This window comes from Copadichromis virginalis, linkage group LG13 (genome assembly GCF_057382275.1).
Source record: "Copadichromis virginalis isolate Kocher_CV1m ecotype Utaka linkage group LG13, C_Virginalis_male_GT1.1, whole genome shotgun sequence".
Taxonomy (NCBI): domain Eukaryota; kingdom Metazoa; phylum Chordata; class Actinopteri; order Cichliformes; family Cichlidae; genus Copadichromis; species Copadichromis virginalis.
The window spans coordinates 10,322,587-10,343,612 of record NC_140630.1 but is presented as its reverse complement, the minus strand read 5'-3'; the positions used below and the strand labels follow the sequence as shown (position 1 = coordinate 10,343,612).

Sequence of the window (21,026 nt, the reverse complement as noted above, 5' to 3'; positions counted from 1 at the left end):
TTAGCTGCTAATGGATTCAACTTTCTTCAGCTAACATCAGCTTCACTTATACACCCATTGCCCCGCTCAGTAGCTACACTTGTTCAACTGCTCATTAACAAAAATATCCAATCAGCCAATCGGCAGCAACTTGACATATGTAGGAATGCAGCCATGGTCAAGATGACCTGACAAAGCTCAATCTGAACATCGAAATGGGAAAGAAAGGTAATTTAAGTGACTTTAAATGTGGTAAGGTCGTTAGAGTCAAATGTGCTGCAGGTCTTGATGGAGGTCCTAAAAATAAGCATTTTGGTTTAATTCGATAAAATGTGGAAAATGTGTAACAGAATGGCAACTGCATAACCTGACAGTGCACTACCATAAACAACAGCAGCTGTTTCAGCAGCTGAATAATCATTCTAACAGCTGATCATCAGCTGGGCCTGAACTGGTAGCATTCTGTTTTTGTTGATTGGTTATAATTATACTGATTTCTGAGATGCATTGTAACAGTTTTCGAGGTTTCCAGGACACTTTTGTGGCACCTTTACTCGAAACAAATAAAAGCGACCTGTTGTGCTTTACCCTATTTTATGTGGGACCAACCGTAAAAGCACCTAAAGTAATGCCAGCATTGCATTTGCACATAACTGGATGAGTTGCAAATATAGTGTAACATTATCAGTGTTGCTCAGTGCTCTTAAAATGCCTGGACTACATACACTCTTCTACAACACTGCTACAGAAAAACATAAATACAAAATAAATTGTATAGCTAACATGACTATGTTCTACAAAAGACAAGGTAAGTTTATATTACAGTATCAAATATAACACTAATATCAATGTAATCTGACGTTGTTTCAGCTGTTTCTTCAACCATGCCTATCTTATATTTTTTTGTTAGTATACTGTCATTTGAAAAGACAAGTAAACAGACGTATGCAGGTTGTTACTATGAACCAAATTTTGGGAGAAAAAGTTTCAAACAATGATCTCTAATCTCTATGAGCCAGAATCTCAGGCTTCAGTCTGTTTTTTTCCATGTGATGTTTCTATACAGTCGTCTTCTACAGGGGCAGCACGTAGAACTCTCAATGCTGCCCCTCGGCAGGCTTCGAGATGTCAGCCAATCAGAGGAAAATAGACTTTAGTAAAGAAATCTAGGGATTGTTTTGGACAAGAGGACGAACTCAGGGGCAACATATAAAACAGGTATATCGAAGACGTTTTTTAAACTTTGAGACATGCAAAGCTAATCTAGTGGAATCCCAGAATAAAAATACAGAGGTGGAAATGAGCATAATATGTACCTTTTTAAGTTACTGACATGTGTAATTGAGCCATCAGTGCTGTTCTTTGTGACTGTTCGTTTCCTTTTAAGACAAGTGCTGAGAAAAATGTTTGACAGGTTTATTAAATGGGGAGTGTAAGTATAGTGAGAGAAGAGAAGATATCTGCATAATTTAAAAGTCAAAGTAGGTGGTGAACTGCTGAGCACGAAAATCAAAAAGTTGTCTTGAACACTGTCGTCAAAATATAGCACAAAGCTAGCTATTTAAAAATGAATGACTGGTACATAAAAGGAATATTTCATTGTTTGCGAATGCCCACCCACCACTGTCTCAGTGGCATCCAGCAGATTATAGTCTCGGCTCCTTTGTTTCAAGCTTGGGAGAGATTTACCGCTCACTAATCCATCATGGGCTGCCTAAGGTCATAAGAAAAACATATGTATCTGCTTTTGTTTTTAACGGGTGGATTTTCTTAAATATATTATACAGCTTAGGAATCCAGACATCACGCTGTAAAGCCAGCCTCACTGTGAAGAGATGCTGTCACTGTCTCTGAGCAGGCTGCTCCCTGTTTGTCATAACACATTTAAATGTAGATATGTGCAGCAGGAGCAGACTGACAGTGAGGCGGAGAGTTCATGCACAGAAACATGGTGGTTTCACATGTGTGAACCCCTATTTAAAAAAAAAACAAAAACAAAAACATAAAGATAGTACGTATCCAGTAATTTTCCCAAAATGTGTCTCATGACAGAGGCAACAAACGCAGGTGGTTCTCTGTCACAGCTAGCTGTCAACTCTCCAGTCCGTGCTGTCACGTCCTGTTGGATCTAAAAAAAACACAGAAAAGCTACTTTCTGTGTTTTTACTGAAGCCAGAACAGTTGGCTTAACAAATCCCACTTGTCTCTATAAGTTTAAAAAAGAAAGAATCTTAATTTTAGTTCATGTTTTTCCTGAGAAGTCTGGTCTGTGTGTTTTCTTTCAGTGAAATGTAACTCAAAATGGTATAACAGAAAGCCTAAATCCTCTTTATTAACTGATTCATAGCACCAGTTACAACATGGTGCAAGGCTTTCCAGACTCCATGAAGAAAAGTGAACATGATAAAAATAACTATTAGGATTATGTTTGGACAAATGTCAACTACTTTTGGATACATTTTTAGATTTAGTTTAATAAATAATAATGCCTCAGATGTTGATAATAAAATCCCAACAGCTAAATTTCAAACTGACCTGTAACTTAAAGGGAAATTAAAGTGAATGCTATCAAAAGCAGGACTTTTCACTCTCTATATTATACTGATAATCTATTTATGTGAAAACTGTAGAAATAAGTACACTGAAAAAAAGGGACTGGCCATCTCTTGGATTTATGTAAGCATCTTGCATGTATTTAACACAATTGCCTCATGTTTTAAAGATAAATGTAACTATATAGTGTAAAAACTACATGATATGCAGAAAGGGTGTATTAAATTGTTCATATCATGTTCAGGTGAAGTAAGTCAATAAGATAGCAACGTTAAATCTCGTGAAACCACGCGTGATTTCATCTCGTGGGCTTTGGATCGTGGTTTAAAAAATGCATCCATCTCAGTCGAGTCGAGCAGCCAACTCTACGTTTTTTGGTATGTCTTGATTTTTTGAATTAATATTTACCATATTTCAGCCAAATGTAGTTAAACGTCTAAAGTGCCGCCATGTAACATGCTAAAAAAGAGCCGTTAGCTTATTTGCTGTTTTATCTGTTATCAAAGAATTGGCGCTTTTTCATTTGAATTTGTCTTTGGCACAAGAGCCGTAATATCACATTAAACCTAATTACGAGGCACTCATAACATAATTTGGTTTTCTGTGTGAATAGATTTGTCAACTGACTCTTCAGTTACATTGTGTATTTACTGCACCGTGGTGTTAGTGAGATTTTGGACATTGAACAGCTTTAGCTAATATCATCAGCGGTATTATGCTAGCTTACATCCCTACCCCTCCTGCCCTCACCTGCTGTCCTTTTGTTTTTGTTTTTGTTTTTGTTGATGCACATTGAGAGACCACATCTATTCTGCATTTCACCAGGAGTCAGCTGATGGATTGTGGGTTCAAGGTGTTATGGTAAGAAAGTATATTCTATTTTCGCTTAAGGTTTCTGTAACTTAATTATAATAGGTTTTTTATAATTATTAGGTGCATGCATACTCAAATAGACCACCCTATTAATACAACTGAGAAATCCAAAATCTGCCATAGGTTTAACTTATACCTGTATGTATTGTCAGAAAGGTGATTACTGGACTCACATTAATGCACACTTGAACTAAAATGAGGTTGTAACTTGTGGGTTCTTGGGTTGCAAATCAGAAATAAACATCTTTGGATTTTTTTAATCCCATAAGATCTGGAAACACAGTTTTTATTCAACAAAACATTACTGATTATTAACCAAGCACAGTGCCTGCTGTTATTTCAAAATAATTTTATGTCATTTCAGATGAAATGCAGCATTCCAGTGCATCCCAACCATGCCTTTACAGTCAAGGTTTCTGACGGAGCTGAGTTTCTCTCTGACAGTCTGCTGAAAGTGTTTGCAAAGTGATCGGGGGAACAGGGCACAAAGCTAAAGGATGTAGCTGCCATGATGACAGTAAGAACTTTAAAATTCTTTAACTACAAAGTGTATATGTATTGCATTAGGTCAGTAAAAGATTTTTATGCTGCATCCATTGAAACAGTCAACTATTACCTGTGAGTACTGATTCCACCGAAAGGATGCCATAATTTTCGTCATGCATTTACTGGCCCACTGAGAAAAATTGATCTTTTTAAAAAAATAAATGTTCTGGAAACTATATATCCATAAAGTTGATGTCAAACAGGAACTTTTGATATTGCTTTGTAGATGCTGGTGTTGCATGTTGACTGGTTTAAGTTTTGGTCTGGGATCATTTTCTTCTGTGCTACTGAAAAGTTCACAAATCTCTGTTTTCTTTGTTATAATACTTTAGGATGACATTAATGCTCAAAGGGAGTCTCATCAAAGTGCTCCGCATCTGTGTGAAAGACAATTGCAACATCTTGGTGCAGGAGTTCATGGTGAGTGTTTTATGAGTAGATTGTGGCTTTGCAACATTTAAAAATGCATTTAGTTATCCACTTGATCCTCATTGGACCAGTTAGGACCAGTAGTCCTCTTTAATAATTTGAAGTTCACATGAGGCCTGGTAGTGAACTCAGCCGCCGGCCCTTGAGGCCCCATCCCCACCCCTGTATTAGGGGTCACATCAGTGTGAAAAAACTTTAAATTTGTCATTCTAGTGAACAAAGGAAAATCCCACCAATATTTACATTAGCTTTTGTTTGAAAAAAAAAAAAGACCAACAGCTAACCAAATTGTGGGGCTGAAAGTCTAAATTCTAACATCTTCTGAGTGACAAAACCTGGATTTCTGATGGGCCGGTGTCTTTCTAAGAAAAACTAATGTAAAGCATTTGAAATTATGTTTTTCACCCTCTCTTAGAAACTCTGTTAGACCATGAATGGCAGCATGGCAGGCCACTCTTTGGCTATAGCTATTTACTATGTTGCTTGCATTGGTTTAAATTACTCTAACATTAGAACTGGTAGATTCAAAAGAGATGAGTTTAAAAAGGAATCTTAAAGAAATGTTTTGTGTTTAACCAGGACTTGACTGAGGCCACTGCACAGATTGAGAAAACCACAATGAACATCTGTCTCCAGAGATGTGCCAGGCAATGACTTTTCTGATGTTGGCATCATCATCGAGGGTATAGTAGTTCTTCAAGATCTGGATAACGTGACCTTTGCAGTAGCCATGCTGTTTGGACCTTTTTTATTCCTTCAACATGAGTTACCCATCACAACTCTGCTACACTTTTGAGGTGATTCAAAGGGTGGTAATGGAGTTGGATGCAACTCAGCTCTCAAGAAAAGCTCACAACTAAGACAAAACTGCTCCTGCAACGAAGCTCACTGTTATGCATGTGAGGTGACCAGCTCTAGGTGAGAGGACATTTAAATCTCACACTTGTTCTGCTGCATTTTTGAAGCTCAATTCCAGGAACGGATCACAGGGTTCATTTTTATATACTCTGCAACTGCCATGAGGACGAGCCGTTTTTTGTTGTTGTTTGTTTTTCCTTTTGCTCTGTACAAGTTCTGTTTGTCTGTTTGGCAGCATTTTTAAATTTCTCTTTGTATTTTTTCTTTCTTTTACTAGTGAAGAGATGTAGCGCGAACAGTTATACAGTCTAAATATCCCATATGGGTCGTGTGAAATGGTATTTTCAGTTTCATTCAGTTGAAGTAAAGAACGTTGAATATTTCTAAGTGTGCTGTTTTGAACCAAGATGTCACAGTATGATCAGTGCCGTAATTTTTGACAGTCACTGTATCAATGTTATTTTTGCATCTCTTGAATAAAGGTTTTGACCTGCAAGTGCTAATTTCTTTAGTTATTGGGGTAAAATGGGTAATGTTAATAGGAAGGTGTTTGCCAATTCAGTAACCTAATTTAATGTTAATGGAAACTAACATTACCTCAAATTGTTTAGTCATAATTGTTGTTTAACTGAATCTTGACGTTAGAGGCCTTAAATAGAATGTTTTGATTTGTTCTTTCCCAACATTTTTCAAAAGAAAGAGTCTAATTTCTTTGCTGTGATTGATTCCAGAGAACACGGAAGAACTGACATTATTTAACTGTTGATTTATATAGATTCAGTAGTGGAGTAATGTCAGTTTAATTCTTTACCTACTGTCAATGCAGTGAAATTAGACATTTTGTTTTGAAAGGTTACTGGTGGATGCCAGCAACCATCTTGGAAGAGAACAATATAATCTGTTATAAGGCCTCCATTTAAAAATTGTGTATTTGATACTAGAATATAATAGCAAAATGTAATTTGAAGATAACATGTAGTATTTAAGTGACCAAGTAGTATTGGGTAAAAGTTATTGAATGGTGTTGGGATAAAGTGAGAAAATTGTGAAGGATTAAAATATTTCAAGAGCTCAAATTACTTCATCAAAACATGTTTAAGTCACATTTTATCAACACAAATTGCACAAGTTTATTGAACATGAATAAATTGTGTTAATTTAACTCAATTGTTTAAGTTGCTGCCAAAGCAAAACATCTGTGTGCAACAAATGTCCACCATTGAATTAAGTAAATCCAACAACATATTTTTTTCAGTGTATCATGCCAGACATTTCTGAGCCATACAGTCTTTCCTTGGACATTTCCAATGGTCTTATGTAATCAGTAGTACATTTAATGCTTGTAATGCACACAGTGAAAAAGTGAAAGTGAAAAAATGAAATAATTTTAAAGATGAATATGCTTACTCTAAATACATGAGTGAGATATTGACAGTCCTACTAGAAACATTAATCAGAATGTTTAACACCCAGTAGTTTTTCCCCTCCTGGTAAAAAGATCACAAAAATGTTACTTTAAAAAAATCTCAATAAAGGATTCTTAATTAATTAGCCCTCCTCGTTATTTAGTTAATTAGACTAGTTGACTGTGTCGAGGCATTTATTATGTCTAGCTTTCCAAAACAAAGTAGAGTTCATTTTTAATGTTTAAATCGCATCATCCTTACCGTTCGACCGTCTGACAATATTCTCCAAAAAAGTATTCTGAGGGGCCACAAGTCCCCTCCGACCCCCCGCCATCCTGCCGCTTCACTCAGTCGTCTGCAGGTGAATCGTTACTCCGCAATCTGCAGTTTGTTTTCATGGTGTCTCAGGCTCTGAGCGGATTTCTTGGACAGAGGCTGGCTGTCTGGTGTGCTCATTAGCTACCTCCCAAGCCCGGTGTGGTGCGTTGGCGCCTCTTACGCACCTCATCATCCAGGAGAGGAGAGGAGAGACTCTGGGTTGGCTGTTATTGACTGGTGTTACTAACAGGACCTGGAGCTCCATCTGCTGGACATAATTATGCGTACACTGAAAGTTCGCAGTGGCTCCTGCTCTCAACAAACTGCAGTAGTGGAACTAAGAGCGTTTAAGTCACGCGGGGATTAGCAAATGAAAGAACCCAACAAGCACAACTCTGATGGCCAAAGGCGAAATGGAACCTCTAGGACAGACGTTTTGAAGTCATATTTCTCTTTGGAAAATAAATTAAATATCCACACAGAGGCCAAGGCAACTGCAAAGGGACTCAAAAATAACCTCAAAGAACTGAAAATGACCTCCAAACAGACACCACCCCCCAACTAACATAAAATATACATTAATAGACACAAAATCTTACAAAGACTACAACAATAGACCATGGGAATTAGGGCAAATCTTCTTAAAAGACCCTCAGTTTTTTTGGTTTTAGATGTAAAAGTCAAATCTCAAACAGTGAGGTTTAATCTCTCTTATAAGTTTGCAGGTGTTATTAAATTAAGAAAAAACCTTCCTAAAATCTCCCCAGGAGAATTCTGGTCAGTTAATTTGTAGGAAAAGTAATGCTGAACTTTGTGGTTTCCTCTTTGTTTACTGCCGTGAGCTCTTTCTAGAACATTTTTTTCATCGCCTCATAAATCTTGCTCAATTATTTCGGACTCGTAGTTGGCCACACTAAGACAGGCTAAGAAAACAAATCCTGCAGTGACATTTCCATCGAAATTAAAACAGTTTAGGTGGAAAGAATGACGTCATGAATGGTTTGCAGGTGAGGGCTTCAGGTTTTCTGTCCTCACAGTTTGGGCTCGCCTGTTGTTGCAAGTCTAAATCAGACTGGATGGCTACTATGGAAACCAGCAACCAGCCTGCGCTGCAGAGAAGCTCTGGTTACCGCTGTTTTGTGCTACACCAATTAAAAAGGTGGAAAATGGCAGAATCTTCCTGCTGTTTTGCTATTTCACTGTCCTGCACACACTGATAGAAAGACAGGAGCAACCAGAGCACATTATCTTCTTATATTATTGCCAGTTACACTTTAACCCCTCATGTAGCATCTGCAGGCATTATGCACACAAAATCAAAGTGTTTATGCTCACCATGTGGACATCATTGACGATAAACCCTCATTGGGGTGGGTACATGAGCCTGATGGCTCCATTTAAGGGCAGATGATTTCTGAGTCAGTGTTTGCTTTTCTTTCTTTCTTTTTTTTTTATTTGGTCACAACTTACTCCAGTCTTTCCTTAAAAGGATAATAATCAGGTCACCTGCTGGCTTTTCCACCTGTCTGGTGATATAATTATGAATTATTACATAAAAGCAATAACTGTTATCAGACAACAGTGTAATGCTGCGTGTGTGCAGATTGGTTGTGCTCTCACTGACAGTATCTTCTTTAGTGCTATCAATTAACTAAAACACAGATTTATGTAGAACACAAACTATATCAGCATCTCATACTATTGTTTGTGACACTTCTTTAAACCCTCATTGTAAAAAAAGAATTTTAACAAAAGTGTTTATACTATACAGTGAATTATTTCTTATATCCACGGCCAATACAGCATGTGTTATGCATTGTCTGCTTTATTGCTTGGAAATACTGAATGATGTCTTAAAGTAAACTACAGATAAATTTGCCTCAGGTCTGTGTTTCCATTTAAGGGCATGTAATTTGAGTTTGTGTTTGGGTCACACCTTCCTTCATGTCCTTAAAAGGTTCTTCCTCCAGATACGTATTGGTTCTGTCAATATTACTGATATGTGATGGCAATAACCACTGTTAGACAACAGTGTTGTGCTGCATCTGAGTTTTCATGAGGGCCAATAATCCAGAGTCTCTGGAGAGCCTTAGATTTGTGGCAATAGCAGGAATCATAAAGCATATCTTATCACAAGACTACAGAGCAGTAGATAAAATAACAAGGCTCATTACCTACAAACACAATTCCTTAAAAGGATCAGTGAATAGAACCAAAGCATTTCCTTTAGATTTAAAAAAAATATTCTTCCCACTCTTATAAAACTTCAAAGGGTCAAAAAGGCTTTACAGTCACAACAAATTAAAATGTGTTCAATTGTTTGTTAAAGTTACATAATTGCGCCCTAAATGCCCCAGATAATCGATATAATTTCTCAGTTTTCCTCATGGAATATACTTGTGCAGCTCATTCAGTTAAAGAGCTTTTGTAACCAGTGGGGAGGCTGAACTTAAAAGTGTATTTTGTTGTTAAGCTCTTAATTAAGGACGCACAGATAAAACGTGGCTTTTGAAGAGAATTTTATCCAAAGAAAGCTACATCGAAAGGAAGAATGCCAGTCACATTTTCAGCCGAACCCAAAACATCTGCGAACAGAGAGAGTGAGAACGGTCTTTTGGGAACACTTCAAGGTGGCTTCTCAGTTGACAATAAGCAAATCAGTAATAATAAGCCATAATAAACAAAAACAGGGCTTCTTTGGACAAATTAACTGTTTTAGATTGTTATACTATAAACACAGTCTTTGCATGTCACTTCACACGTTAACTTGACCAGTTCTTAGTGATTCTCAGATGACTCAGGTGATCTGTGATGCGTTTGTGTTCAGGAAAATTCGCAAAGCTGGCCTCCTTGAGCTTGAGCCAGTTCTGGGCTCTGCGTTCTGCTGCATGCCCGTACTCCTGTTCCTGGGTCATGTACGGCCGGCTGATCCAGTACTCGTTCTCAGCTTCGCGCTCCAGCTGCTTCAGTGTGTTGCGTTTCATTTGCCAAGTAATCTGTCGAGGCCGTCGATACTTTCCGATCCACTGCTTTCCAGGAATACCTTTTCGCAGAAGGGTGAGGGTGAGGAACATGATGGCAAATTATTTCTGTGAAAGACAAAAACAGCTGAAATTAGGGACTGCTGTGGTGACAATTTATGACAGCAAAAGGGCTTTGGTGAAAATATAGCGGGGCTTCAGAGACACATTCAAAACTGGCAGAAAATAACCAAAAGACAAAGTGATTACAAACTTGAACATTTTAAATGAAAAATGATTTCTTTTGAGAAAGGGCTAAAAATAAAAAGTACATTGAGGGAAAGCTGTCAGGTTATATATACTGCCATTAAATCCAATGAAGGTTGGGACAGACTGGCAATTGCTTGACAAACCAGTTTACTAAGACGTTTGGATTTTCAAGTTTTGTTAAAAAAAAAAGAAAAGAAAAAAAGCATACAATAAACAATTCCCATAATGCTAACTACATACTGCTATGAATCCAACTGTACACTGAGAAACTTCACTATTTCACCAATAAAACTTCATTTTAGGGGAAACTTTATTTTTTTACTTTAATCTAACAGCCACACTCAGTATGCGTCAGGAGCAATTCAGCGTTCAGTATCTTGCCCAAGGATACTTCGGCATGCAGACTAGAGCCAGAGATTAAGCCACCAGCCTTCCGATTGGTAGACAACCCACTCTACCTCCTGAGCCACAGCCCGTAAAAAAAGAAAAAAAATGCTGCAAATGATGAAACATAAAAAGACCAGATTCAAGCCATCATGCTTCATGCTGCATTCAGATTTTCCTTTTAAAAAGGCCAAACGGAAAGAACAGAGTAGCTACCTAGACTTAGGAATGTTTACACTGCACTCCAAAATATTATAACTAATGGCGAGTTATTAAAAATAAATAAATAAATAAAATATGCACACTATGAATATCCTATACTAATCCTCTTGCTAATTAAAATAAATCTGACTTACATCTGAATCATTCATTTATTCCAACATTCACTATAAATATTGCAATGACATCCTTAAAGTACATTTTTAAGATAAGATACGATAAGATAAGATAACCTTTATTAGTCCCACACGTGGGAAATTTGTTTTGTCACAGCAGGAAGTGGACAGTGCAAAAGTTATGAGGCAAAAATTAGAATACAATAAGAATAAATACAATTTTGGGGGTCATGTTAATTGTGTAGTGATACTCGGATATAAAATATATTATATATGATATAACAGGAAACAACTAGGGTTATAATGCAAAATGAGGAGCCTGGTGATGTGCATGAATAGAGTGGCATGGGACAAATTTCTAGCAAAACCTACATTTGCCCCCTAAATTATCTGCTTCGTGAACCAATATCAAATGTTAATTATACTATCAAACATTTATAAAAGGTAAGTTTTTATCCAACGGTTTTACTGAGGTCAGATTAAGCTGTATGTGATTCATCAACTAAAAACAACCTTGACGCCCGACAAGTAAATGCCCTTAACACAGAAACCGTTATAAAAAGAAAAAATTCATAAAATGTATTAAGAGTCTAACCTTTTTGTTATAAAGGTGGGAAAATATTTAAAAATATGGAACAAGCAAATACCTCAGCGTGGTTTAAATGCAAAGCTGTAAATGGAAGCTCTAAACGAAAGCTAATGTCAACCGTGCTTCACGTTGCAGAACAAGGACAGTTTAAAAACGGATCATTTCAGAGTCACAGCAAGCACACAATGGGAAACCACGCATCTAATCTTTAACTTACCTTCTAACTGCGTTAAAAGCAGCCGAATCTCTGACCAGAAGACAGGTTCACTCTATTTGATTATAATACAAAGAACAAAAAAGGCAGAAAACAAGCCGCATAACTAGCATCCGCAGCTAACTTCCCGGGTCATTGGTTGTATTTCCGGGCAAACTATGGGGCCTAAAAAGGCCCAAAAGTCTTCCGAAATACGCGTTTGTTTCTTTGTTTTTAAAGAAAGGCTTAAAACTATTTATAAATGTGTAATTAGGAAATTATTAGAAAAAAGTATCATACTCTGAAATTTAAATTGTTTATCAGGTCGTGTCATTGCAAATTTACGCATCTGAGCGTTAAAAAAAAACTGCTACTTTATTTAAGTTGTTTGTTTATTGTGAATTTAAATACTGCAATTCATATAAACCTTTTTTTCTGATCAAAGTTTTTGTTTGATATCCTGGAAAACCCGCTGAGTCAGAGGTGGTGACTAAAGCTAACTGACCCACCAATGACCTCTTTTTTTCTTTTCTTTTTTTTTTTTTTACAGCCTCGCTGATAATTTGTCAGTCTCCTCCCATCATGGAGTGGCTTTAAGATCAGGCTCCCAGCGCGTTTCCTCAGTTCCTTTTCCAGCGCTTTCAGGAAGAAAGTCTAAAATGTTTTTCACATTATTTTCACCAACCACTTGGACGTTGCTGGCGATCGTGTTTACCCTGCTTTTGCTGTGAGTATTCTGCGAAGGAAACAAATGGGTGTCAAGCTTTGTTATTAGTTGTGATAGTTATTTGTTTATAATAACTGATGTCATATCGATCTCAGCTTTTCTTCTTTTTTTGTAACACAGGTATGGAATTTGGCCATATCGTTTTTTCAAAAAGCTGGGGATACCTGGACCATCGCCTCTCCCTTTTGTTGGAACAGGACTTGGCTTCAAAAAGGTAAGGAAACCAAACACCAACATAGTAATACACCTCACCTTACAGTAAAAAGGAGCTGACTGATGACTGACAATGAGTACCTGTCTTCTCTATTTAATTTGAATGCATACATTCTATTCTAAAACACAGTTTCCTGCATCTTCTTGTAGGGAATTCTTGCTTTTGACCAAGAGTGCCATGCGAAGTATGGGGACATCTGGGGGTGAGTTGTTGCTTCATGTGAAAGATGTTTTCAACTCATGTATCCAAGTACACTTAGCTGCACTTACGTGTCTTTTAAATAAGCTGTGCGTGACTAAGATTGGGAATATTTCCTGTTTTTATGAAGGTGTTCCTCCTTTGGACCTGAAATAGTTTTAAAAAAGTGCAAATCTCTTTTGGTTGAAGCATGAAGATCCAAAATGTTAACTCAAATGACTAGATGCCTCCTTTTTGCAGGTTGTACGATGCAAGAACACCGGTTTTAATGGTGGCTGACCCTGAGATTATTAAAACTGTCACTGTGAAGGAGTGCTACACTGTGTTTACCAACCGCAGGGTAAGAGACCCTTTGTATCACATAGCAAAGTGAAACCTACGCAAAGGGACCTTTGTGGGTTTATTTGCATGAATGTGTTAATTTAGCCGTCATTCAGTAGCAGGAATAGTTTGACTGCCTGACAACCTGCCTGGTTTTGCCGGGTGGGTACTAATGAAACATGGGAAATGTATTTTTTTTTCTTCAAATTTGTCATTTGTACTCACTTATGCACATATTAAAAAACAGCATTACAGACATAACAGATGTGCTTGTTATTCTAGTTTGTTATTAATCTTTGTGCTAAATTAAGATAAGTTGCAGCTTGTTGTATAATTATATATTTGACAAAAAAATTACAATATACATTTCCATATGTATTCTATATGTACATTTTAAAATATTTTTTTTTACTTTCTTCTATGTATAATAATAATATGCACACCATAGAGTCAACCTAGAGATAAAGGTGTAAAGACATTACAGTTGCATTACATTATCTCAGCAAAGTTCATAAGTTGATGTTGGACATGGAGATGCTGGAGGAAGCTAAATTTAAGCTTTAAGTGTAATTTAATTTTCACAGGATTCTGGTTTTATGAATGGACCTCTGGATGATGCAGTTTCAGTAGTCAAAGACGAGAGGTGGAAAAGAATTCGGAACACCGTGTCCCCATGCTTCACCAGTGGAAGACTGAAACAGGTTGATATAATGTATCAGTTATGTTGTAACTCCAATTTTGTTAATCTGTCTTAAGGAAATTCTCTCTCATGTCTTATGAAAAGTTCTGTCTTTCTGGTCCAACATCGTTAGTTACATTGATGTATATAGTATCTTTTTTTTTTTTTTCTTTTTTTTTAAAATGACATCAGAAACAGCAGTATGCGACATTACGTGATGGCAGAGCTTCAGTTCATCCTTTGTCATTTTTTTTTTTTTTTTTTTTAATAAATAGGACAGGGGGAATGAATGAGAGAAAGAGGGGGAGAGAAAGAAAGAAAACCAAAGGGGAGAAGAGACGGTGAGAAGGGGGGGGAAGAGAGAGAGAAAAAAAAAAAGAACTCCTGGGTCACCTGTGTGGAGAAAAAAACAAAAACAAACAAAAAAAACAAACAGAGGAGACAGCAAACAACAAAGAGCAACATAATAATAGAGAAAACAAAGCACCATCACAATAAACTAGCTAGTCATAGATATCAATATTTACTAAATAATAAACGATATTGTGCAGCACGCAAGATAGACAGCGCACAGTGTGCTTTGAGGCAGCAGCCAAGAAAGCTTTAGTCCGCGTCTGTGAATACCCATGTGTGCATACCTGTGTGGATCAGCATGCTTGCATTCCAAAGGTTTCTCCATGTAATGATCTGCTAGGGAGTGTGGGGGGGCCACAGCCCCGTCCTCCAGGGTGTGAAGCGGGTATGGAGGAGATCAAAACTCCAGACATCCAGAGGCCCCCAGAACACAAGAGACCATGGAAGACCAACAGAGGGGCAGCCGCGCCACTGTTCCAGTAAGAGCTGAGGAGAGTCCCAGATGAGGGCTCGCCCAGCAGCCGCGGAGCAGAAGTCAGGGGGAGTTGCAGTGACGCGCCCGTGAGCTCCGCCGGCCCCCAGCTGCGCCTGAGTGACCGAGCCCCAGGCCGAGAGGCCGGGGGCACCCCACCTCCAAAGGGGCCCGATGTATATAGTATCTACATATTTTTTTTTTGTCTCTGTAAACCGACTGACATGCATTCCAAACAAAACATAAATAATATAATTCTCCTACTTTATCTCCTTGTTAAGGTTTATCCCCTTGTTGCTCGCTATGCAGACCGACTTGTTGCTAAACTTGAGGAAACGAATTTGGATGAACCCATCAATGTCAAACAGTATGTTGTTAATCTTTAATATGCCAGCATATTGCATTGTTCATCCTATAGTAAATAATGCTCTGACTTGTCTTTTCCAATTCTCATAGGTTTGTGGCTCCTTACAGTTTAGACACTGTGACCAGTGCTTCTTTCAGTGTGGAGACAGACTCCATAAACAATCCAAATGATCCTGTGAATGTGCAGGTCCAGAAGGTCCTTAACTTCAAATTTTGGCCTATTCTTTTCCTAAGTATGACCTCCTTTTGACCCTTATTCAAACTCCATTTGCTCATATAGTATTGCTAGGTTTTTAATTTTTGTTCAACTGCTCTTTTGTCTCCTTTCAGTGATTTTTCCCTTTGGTAAACATCTGCTGGAGCTCCTGAAGATTGAAATCATGCCCAAAGACAGCATTGACTTTTTCTACAACATCATTAAGAGATTTAAAACCCAGCATCGTGAAGATGAATCTGTAAGAATAACATTTATAAAAGAAGTTCAACATTTCACAAAATCAAAGGCTTTCTATTTTGTTACATTATATTTAAAGATTAATGTCTGTGAAGTGCAGCAATCAAGATCATTATATTAGCTTGAAAACAGGAAATGAGCTGCCTACCCTTTATCTACAAATTTTTGTTCTGGTTTATTTTAATTTGTATTAAAAAAACAAAACTAAAGATGAGAAATGTGTTTTTTTTCCACAGGTTTAATAACCTGACTATTAGCTGGTCAACAATTGAAAACTGTGTTCATCTTTTACATACAGTCTACCCATATTGCAGATATTTGCAATTTTCTTCTGCTGTTGTCTTTCAGTCACCCATATTTGAGTCAATAGACTTTGAGCAAGTTTGCATTTGTTGCTGACACTGAATGTTGTCTTTTTGGTCTAGGCCCGAGCAGACTTCCTGCAGGTGTTAATTCAGAGTGAGATCCCAAAAAAGGAGTATAAGAATGATGAAGAACAGCCAAATAAAGGTATGTTTTTACCAGAGAGGTAATCCATAAACAGGGATATTATATCCCTATAACATCCCTGCAAATATTTAGAGACAGCCAGGCTGGCTATGAGTATCAAAAATGTACACCAGGAAGGTTGGACTTTAAATCAGTGTTTAACCAATACCAGTCAGTTATTACATTAGGAATACACTAGCTTTGAATATGATTCTGAAACTGACAAGGATTTTTCTCTTTTTGATAGGTTTGACTGAACATGAGATCCTTTCCCAGGCCTTGGTCTTCATCTTGGGAGGCTATGAGACCACCAGTACCACTCTTACATACATGCTTTATAATCTGGCCACCAACCCTGATGCGTTGCAGACCTTACACAAAGAAATCGATGCTAACCTGAAGAAAGATGTACAGTAATTTCTCACATAATTTGTCTTGTTACCGTAGCAGACAGTCTTATCACATTTTCCTTTTTTGTGATTGTGTGTTTTCATATTTTGCCTAGGCACCCATTTCTTATGAGGAGCTGACCGACCTGCAATACCTGGACCATGTTATACTCGAGTCGTTGCGTTTGATTCCCACTGGCCCTCGGCTCGACAGGACATGCAAAAAAACTGTGCAGGTGCATGGCCTCACCATCCCTGAAGGAACTGTAATTGGGATTCCTGTGTGGCTGTTGCACAAAGACCCACGCTACTGGAACTCACCTGAGCTTTTCAGACCAGAGAGGTAAATCTGCAATCTTATCAAGAACCAATCTTGGTTAAATCTTGGAAACTATTACTAAAGAAAGGGTGCTTTACAAGGTTTATTTCTATAGACTAATCAGAATCAGAATACTTTATTGATCCCTGGGGGAAATTATTTTTTGTTACAGTGCTCCATTATAAACCAACATTAAGACAAGACAGACAATACACTAACTAAGAATAGTAATACATACATACATACATACATACATACATACATACATACATACATACATACATACATACATACATAAGTCACTCATAAATAAATAGCTGAAAAAGAAACATGTGTAGTTGTAGCAGCAAACAGTGTGTTAAGTGGATGCGTTGTACAGGGAGATGGCCACAGGCAGGAATGATTTCCTGTGTCGTTCAGTGGTGCTTTTCGGTAATCTCAGTCTCTCACTGAACGTGCTCCTGTGACTGACCAGCATGTCATGGAGTGGGTGGGAGGTGTTATCCAACATTGTCTTTATCTTGGACAGCATCCGCCTCTCCGACACCACCTTGAGGGAGTCCAGCTCCATCCCCACAACATTGCTGGCCTTACGGATTAGTTTATTAAGTCTGTTGGCATCTGCGACCCTCAGCCTGCTCCCCCAGCATGCAACAGCATAGAGGATCGCACTGGCCACCACAGACTCATAGAAAATCCTCAGCATTTTCTGGCAGATGTTGAAGGACCTCAGTCGCCTCAAAAAATAGAGACGACTCTGGCCCTTCCTGTAAAGTGCTGTGGTGTTTTTAGCCCAGTCCAGTTTATTGTCAATGTGTACTCCAAGGTATTTATAGTCCTCCACAATGTCAACACTGACCCCCTGGATTGAAACAGGGGTCAAGTGTTTCCTGGTCTTCCTGAAGTCCACGATCAGTTCCTTGGTCTTTGCCACGTTGAGCTGCAGATGATTCTGCTCACACCACGTGACAAAGGAGTCGACCACAGCCCGGTACTCTGTCTCATCATCCCTGCTGATGCATCCAACCACCGCAGAGTCATCAGAAAACTTCTGAAGATGGCAGGTCTCTGTGCAGTGGCTGAAGTCTGTGGTGTAGAGGGTGAAGAGGAAGGGGGAGAGGACAGTCCCCTGTGGTGCCCCTGTGTTGCTGATCACCTTGTCAGACACACACTGTGGGAGACGTACATATTGTGGTCTTCCTGTCAGGTAATCAACAATCCAGGACACCAGAGAAGCATCCACCTGCATCGCTGCTAACTTATCACCCAGGAGGGTCGGCCTGATGGTGTTGAAAGCACTGGAAAAGTCAAAAAAGTCAAAAGCCACTCATATCACTTTGTCTTTGCAAACCTTACAAACAAATCTGACATAAATGCTGAAATACCGTTGGGTTTGCTGACAAGAAGTGACTCAAAGACATCTACACAATCATCACAACAAGACAAAGCAAGGCTGTATCGAAATTAGTTATAGATTTATTTTAAATACATTTATAAAAAGATTCAATTTCTTTTCATCTTTTTTAGATTTCTGTGTATTTGCATAATTCCTTCTATTTAAATATATACAAATTATAGTTCCCATCAGTTTATTCTTAATATTTCAAGTAATGAAGTGTTGACATTTTGACATTTTTGAAAATTTAATGAAAATCAAAAACTTGAATCTCTCATTTGTAACACTCAGGTTCTCTTAATTGGATAGTTTGCAACAGTCCCTTTGGCAGCAGGTTCCACACATGGATTTTGGGCCATTCATCCCATTTATCCTGACAGATCCTCTCGAGCAGACTTCATGAAAAGTTTTAGGTCCCTTTACTTTTAGTCAAGGATAGCCAGAGACTTATCCAGTGGTGTCTTAAGACTGTGTTAAAGCTTCATCAGGATGTGATTTAGGAGACGCCGAATCTTATCTCATTATAGACACCCAAAAACTTTCTGTAGTCCAGGGGCCACGCTGTGCTGTAGAGGGTTAACAGTATTTGTTTTTGTGTTAGAGCACTGAAGTTAAAACTACAAATATTCTTACTGAATACTACACCTGAAATTAATGTAAAAAAAAAAAAAGAATTCAACAGAGGATTTTTTGCTACTGTTTCGAGTAGCTAGATTAACTGCATCCTCTGTAACAGCATGCAGAGCCTTTTCCTTTTACGTAGTAACTCCATGATTTTAAAGGCTTATTTGATCTGTATCTGCAGGTTCAGTAAAGACAGCGGAGAGGAGGTGAACCCATATGCGTACATGCCGTTTGGACTTGGCCCTCGTAACTGCGTTGGGATGCGCTACGCCCTCCTCGTCATGAAGATGATTATTGTCCGTCTCTTGCAGAAGTACACTTTGGAAACGTGCAAAGAGACCATGGTAAGAGCAACACTCCTCCACATTCAGACTATGATGCTACTTTTTTGTCCTGTCCCTGATGTTACATCCATTTCTTTTCTCTTCTTTAGATTCCACTTCAGTTTGACTGGAAGTTTCAGCCAGTTCAGCCTGTAAAACTCAAGATTGTTCCCAGAAATCAGTAATCTAAGAGGGAACATCTTCAAATCCCATCAAACATGTTATTTTATGCTTTTGCTTTAACGTGAGGGAACTGCTGCCAGGAATGACATTGTTCATGTAATTTCTTTTTTCAGCTGCTATTTTGATGAATCAAATGTATTTTAATTCCCTTTTTTTACTGTGTTGAATGTTTAATCTGACTTTTCTGTGTTCAAAAAACACATCTACCTTTGCTATTTCTCCTTTTATAGTTAATTGCATGAATTTCTTGATGACATTCTTGGACTTGTGACTTCTGAAAAGTGCAAACATGCATATTATCTTTTGACACTTCTGCTTTATGGGTCACATTTCTTCCTTGTTTGGTTTCTTTTTTTGTGTCAGTTTGGTAGAAATTGGTGTCTGTTCATGTATGAGCTTCGTGATGCAATAAATACAGTTACAACTAGAAATTCAGAGTCTTGTGAAAGTCTGTCTTGAGACTGTCAGGGCCATGAAATAAGCTCCTGGCAGTGAACACACATCTCCCTGATGCATGTAGCTTATTATTGGTGGCAGTGGCGGTCCTAGCCTATTTAGCGCCCTGGGCGAACACTCCCTCTGATTGTTTCAGGATGGCCTGCCATTATCCAATGACACATCTGCTTACCTGTATCTTTTGCTCGTTTCTCCTCCTCTTTTCTCATTTTTATAAACTGAGCACCTGATGGCTTTGAACTTTTCTTGTCCATCTTCCATTGGTTTTAATTTTGCACTCCAGTATGAACACCCATCCCCCAACACAAGGATCACCACAACATAACCTAACAGACCTACACCTTAGTTCACAGATTCGATTTGTCTAGGGTTTATTTCTGGGATTTCACACAACCCAGGATTCAAATCATGATTACATAATGGGCTTGGATTTACAGCATTACGATTGAAATATGCTCTATTTGGAAGCAGCCGGCCCCCTCCCCTTTCGACGGGTTGTGTGTGAGACTTTAAATTATCAAACTGTAAATTATAAATTTTAAATTGTTATTGATCCCTTTACCCCTGGTCCTAAAGTGTATATTTATTTTCTTACTCTTCCTATATACACTCAACAAAAATATAAACGCAACACCTTTGTTACTGCTCCCATTCCCCATGGGATGGACGTAGAGACCTAAAATTAATTCCAGATACACAATATAACCATCCCTCCCAAACAGTGGTCACAAATCAGTCCAAATGTGTGGTAGTGGGCACATCTGCTATATTGAGATAATCCATCCCACCTCACAGGTGTGCCACATCAGGATGCTGATCTGACATCATGAGTAGTGCACAGGTGTACCTCAGACTGCCCACAACAAAAGGCCACCCTGGAATGTGCAGTTTTTTGCGCTATTGGGGGTCTGGGGACCCAGAACCGGTCAGGATCTGGTGTGACCACCATTTGCCTCATGCAGTGCAACACATCGTCGCATGGAGTCTATCAGATTGTCAATTGTGGCCTGTGGAATGTTGGTCCACTCCACTTCAATGGCTGTGCGAGGTTGTTGGATATTCGTGGGAACTGGTACACGCTGTCGTATACGCCGGTCAAGCACATCCCGAACATGCTCAATGGGTGACATGTCCGGTGAGTATGCTGGCCATGCAAGAACTGGGACATTCTCAGCTGCCATCTGCCCTGAACAATGTGAACCATGATTCATCCGTGAAGCGCACACCTCTCCAACGTGCCAGACGCCATCGAATGTGAGCATTTGCCCACACAAGTCTGTTACGGCGACGAGCTGGAGTCAGGTCAAGACCCCGATGAGGACGACGGGCATGCAGTTGAGCGTCCCTGAGACGGTTTCTGACAGTTTGT

At 38.6% G+C, this 21,026-nt stretch overlaps 3 protein-coding genes and 2 long non-coding RNA genes across 6 annotated transcripts in view; 2 read left to right on the top strand and 3 right to left on the bottom strand.

The window, feature by feature from the left end:
• kcnh1a (potassium voltage-gated channel, subfamily H (eag-related), member 1a) overlaps nt 1–7,114 on the bottom strand; it is a 64,865-nt gene extending 57,751 nt beyond the window's left edge. The window contains exon 1 of the mRNA XM_085477201.1: nt 6,906–7,114. Within this exon, the coding sequence (XP_085333327.1) occupies nt 6,906–6,978 (73 nt within the window). The 5' untranslated portion in view covers nt 6,979–7,114. The remainder of the gene's footprint in view (nt 1–6,905) is intronic.
• LOC146695244 (uncharacterized) lies at nt 2,865–5,541 on the top strand. The gene is made up of 4 exons (XR_014923545.1): nt 2,865–3,393; nt 3,770–3,922; nt 4,284–4,371; nt 4,960–5,541. It is a non-coding gene; the product is annotated as an uncharacterized LOC146695244 (long non-coding RNA).
• Nucleotides 7,115–9,464: 2,350 nt separating the features above from the next.
• mrpl57 (mitochondrial ribosomal protein L57) lies at nt 9,465–11,881 on the bottom strand. Of its 2 annotated transcripts, none has more exons than XM_085477197.1 (2): nt 11,718–11,881; nt 9,465–10,051 (listed from the first exon to the last, which is right to left on the bottom strand). In XM_085477197.1, exon 2 carries the CDS (start codon nt 10,034–10,036, stop codon nt 9,725–9,727), a length of 312 nt encoding a protein of 103 aa, XP_085333323.1. In that variant the 5' UTR covers nt 10,037–10,051; nt 11,718–11,881; the 3' UTR covers nt 9,465–9,724. The 2 variants fall into 2 exon arrangements, with proteins under 2 accessions (XP_085333323.1, XP_085333324.1); XM_085477198.1 differs by lacking the exon at nt 11,718–11,881 and adding an exon at nt 11,559–11,638.
• Nucleotides 11,220–19,625, top strand: LOC146695240 (cytochrome P450 3A30-like). The gene is made up of 14 exons (XM_085477194.1): nt 11,220–11,355; nt 12,244–12,420; nt 12,541–12,634; nt 12,784–12,836; nt 13,073–13,172; nt 13,738–13,854; nt 14,940–15,025; nt 15,115–15,257; nt 15,355–15,479; nt 15,904–15,988; nt 16,215–16,375; nt 16,473–16,699; nt 18,877–19,039; nt 19,129–19,625. The coding sequence occupies exons 1-14, from the start codon at nt 11,324–11,326 to the stop codon at nt 19,201–19,203; spliced, it is 1,638 nt and encodes a 545-aa protein (XP_085333320.1). The 5' UTR covers nt 11,220–11,323; the 3' UTR covers nt 19,204–19,625.
• LOC146695241 (uncharacterized) lies at nt 14,050–14,687 on the bottom strand. Its single transcript, XR_014923544.1, has 2 exons — nt 14,471–14,687; nt 14,050–14,225 (listed from the first exon to the last, which is right to left on the bottom strand). It is a non-coding gene; the product is annotated as an uncharacterized LOC146695241 (long non-coding RNA).
• Nucleotides 19,626–21,026: the final 1,401 nt, after the last annotated feature.

What these genes read in the sequence shown, in the direction of transcription:
- mrpl57 (XM_085477197.1), bottom strand. Translation starts at nt 10,036, where the DNA reads ATGTTCCTCACCCTCACCCTTCTGCGAAAAGGTATTCCTGGAAAGCAG.
- LOC146695240 (XM_085477194.1), top strand. Translation starts at nt 11,324, where the DNA reads ATGTTAATTATACTATCAAACATTTATAAAAG. An exon ending in CCAGTGGAAGACTGAAACAG is followed by an intron (nt 13,855 to 14,939) that starts GTTGATATAATG and finishes CTCCTTGTTAAG; the next exon opens with GTTTATCCCCTTGTTGCTCG. An exon ending in ATGCTAACCTGAAGAAAGAT is followed by an intron (nt 16,376 to 16,472) that starts GTACAGTAATTT and finishes TATTTTGCCTAG; the next exon opens with GCACCCATTTCTTATGAGGA.